General features: G+C 42.7%; 1 protein-coding gene across 1 annotated transcript in view; it reads right to left on the reverse strand.

The window, feature by feature from the left end:
- Nucleotides 1-203: 203 nt before the first annotated feature.
- The window catches only part of LOC104524680 (phosphatidylinositol-binding clathrin assembly protein-like), a gene marked incomplete at both ends in the record, with an annotated part of 6436 nt that continues 5158 nt past the window's right edge, over nt 204-1481 (reverse strand). The window contains 2 exons of the mRNA XM_010167629.2: nt 204-415; nt 500-593. Coding sequence (XP_010165931.2) covers nt 204-415; nt 500-593 — 306 coding nt within the window. The remainder of the gene's footprint in view (nt 416-499; nt 594-1481) is intronic.

The raw sequence follows: 1481 nt of genomic DNA on the forward strand, positions 1-1481 counted from the left end.
GGTTTCTGCAGGAGAATGCTGTGGGAAACGGCAACAAAGGCTTTACTACAGTCCAGGTAGACAACATCCACAGCCTTTTCCCCAGCCACAAGCAGCAGGTTTCTGCAGGAGAATGCTGTGGGAAACGGCAACAAAGGCTTTACTACAGTCCAGGTAGACAACATCCACAGCCTTTTCCTCATCCACTAGTTGGGTCACCTTACCATAGAAGATCAGGTTGGTCAAGCAGGACCTGCCTTTCATCAACCCACGCTGACTGGAACTGGTCACCTGGTTGTCCTGCAAATGCCATGTGATAGCACCCAAAATGATCTGCTCCATGACCTCCCCCAGCACCAAGGTCAGACTGACAGGCCTGTATTTTCCCAGATTCTCCTTCCAGCCCTTCTTGTAGATGGGCGTCACATTTGCCAGCCTGCAGTCCACCACGACCTCTCCAGCTTGTGCAAGTTCATAGAACAAGTCAATAGTATGTTAGACATGTCCATGCTAAACTTACATTGAAGTCAAGAAGTGCATCCATTTGATTCTGTATAATCGGTACAGTTTTTAGGAGTTTCTCTGTGCTCATTGTTCTCATCACTCCATCAGCCCTGTTGTGCAAAACAAAAGAAAATTCTTCACCTGAATTTTGAAGGCAATTGTTAGTGAGAAATGTAACACAGAAAATAAAACAGGTCATCAGAGAAAACATGTAAATCATGGCCGTTCAAAGCAGGCATTCTGATGTTTAGGAGTGCTGTCTAGTCAATACAACCGAAATAACTGCAGTCTACAAAAGCAGCAACTTTTATTTGACCAAAATATGAATCCAAGATGAATTTTTATTCAGAGGAAATGAAATTGATAGTGCTCAGAAATATAGCAGAGGTATAATGCATCAGGTAATGAAAAAAAAGCTCTGAAGGTTATTTCTGAAGCAAGTTTTTACCTATGCTTTTTCCAATCACCTGATTATTATTTTTTGTCAGTTTGAATTATTTTCTTTTCAACTAAAAGTACTAAGAAAGAATAAACAAAAGCAGCAATATGTTTTTCAAGCTTTTTCAGAAAGATTACAGAGACTATGTGACACTTCCTTTTAATGGCTGACTACCAATATTTGCTTGTTCATTAGTTGTCCAGATTAAACAGACTAAGACCAACAATATCCAAGAAAAGCCTCTTGTCACCTCAGTGACAAGAAACAACTGCTTTCTCCAAGACAAATCAGACAGCCCTGCAGTTGCATCAGCACGCACATGACAAACTAAATGTTTCCTGCAAGTGCAGATCTCACAGTGCATCTGCACAGAGAAGGCTGGGGCTGTTCTCCAGGCTGCAAGGCAACGGGGAACACGCTGCTTTCAGATTTCTACTCGTGCTGTGTACTCCCTCCTAGCAGCAAACAACAACTGCAATAAACCTCATGTGGCCGGGGATGGGAGCAGAGCCCCTGAGAAAAACTGAGGTGTGGGAAAAGTTCTGGTGGCAGAACAGTT

The sequence above is a fragment of the Antrostomus carolinensis genome, unplaced genomic scaffold, assembly GCF_000700745.2.
Source record: "Antrostomus carolinensis isolate BGI_N321 unplaced genomic scaffold, ASM70074v2 scaffold14365, whole genome shotgun sequence".
Taxonomy (NCBI): domain Eukaryota; kingdom Metazoa; phylum Chordata; class Aves; order Caprimulgiformes; family Caprimulgidae; genus Antrostomus; species Antrostomus carolinensis.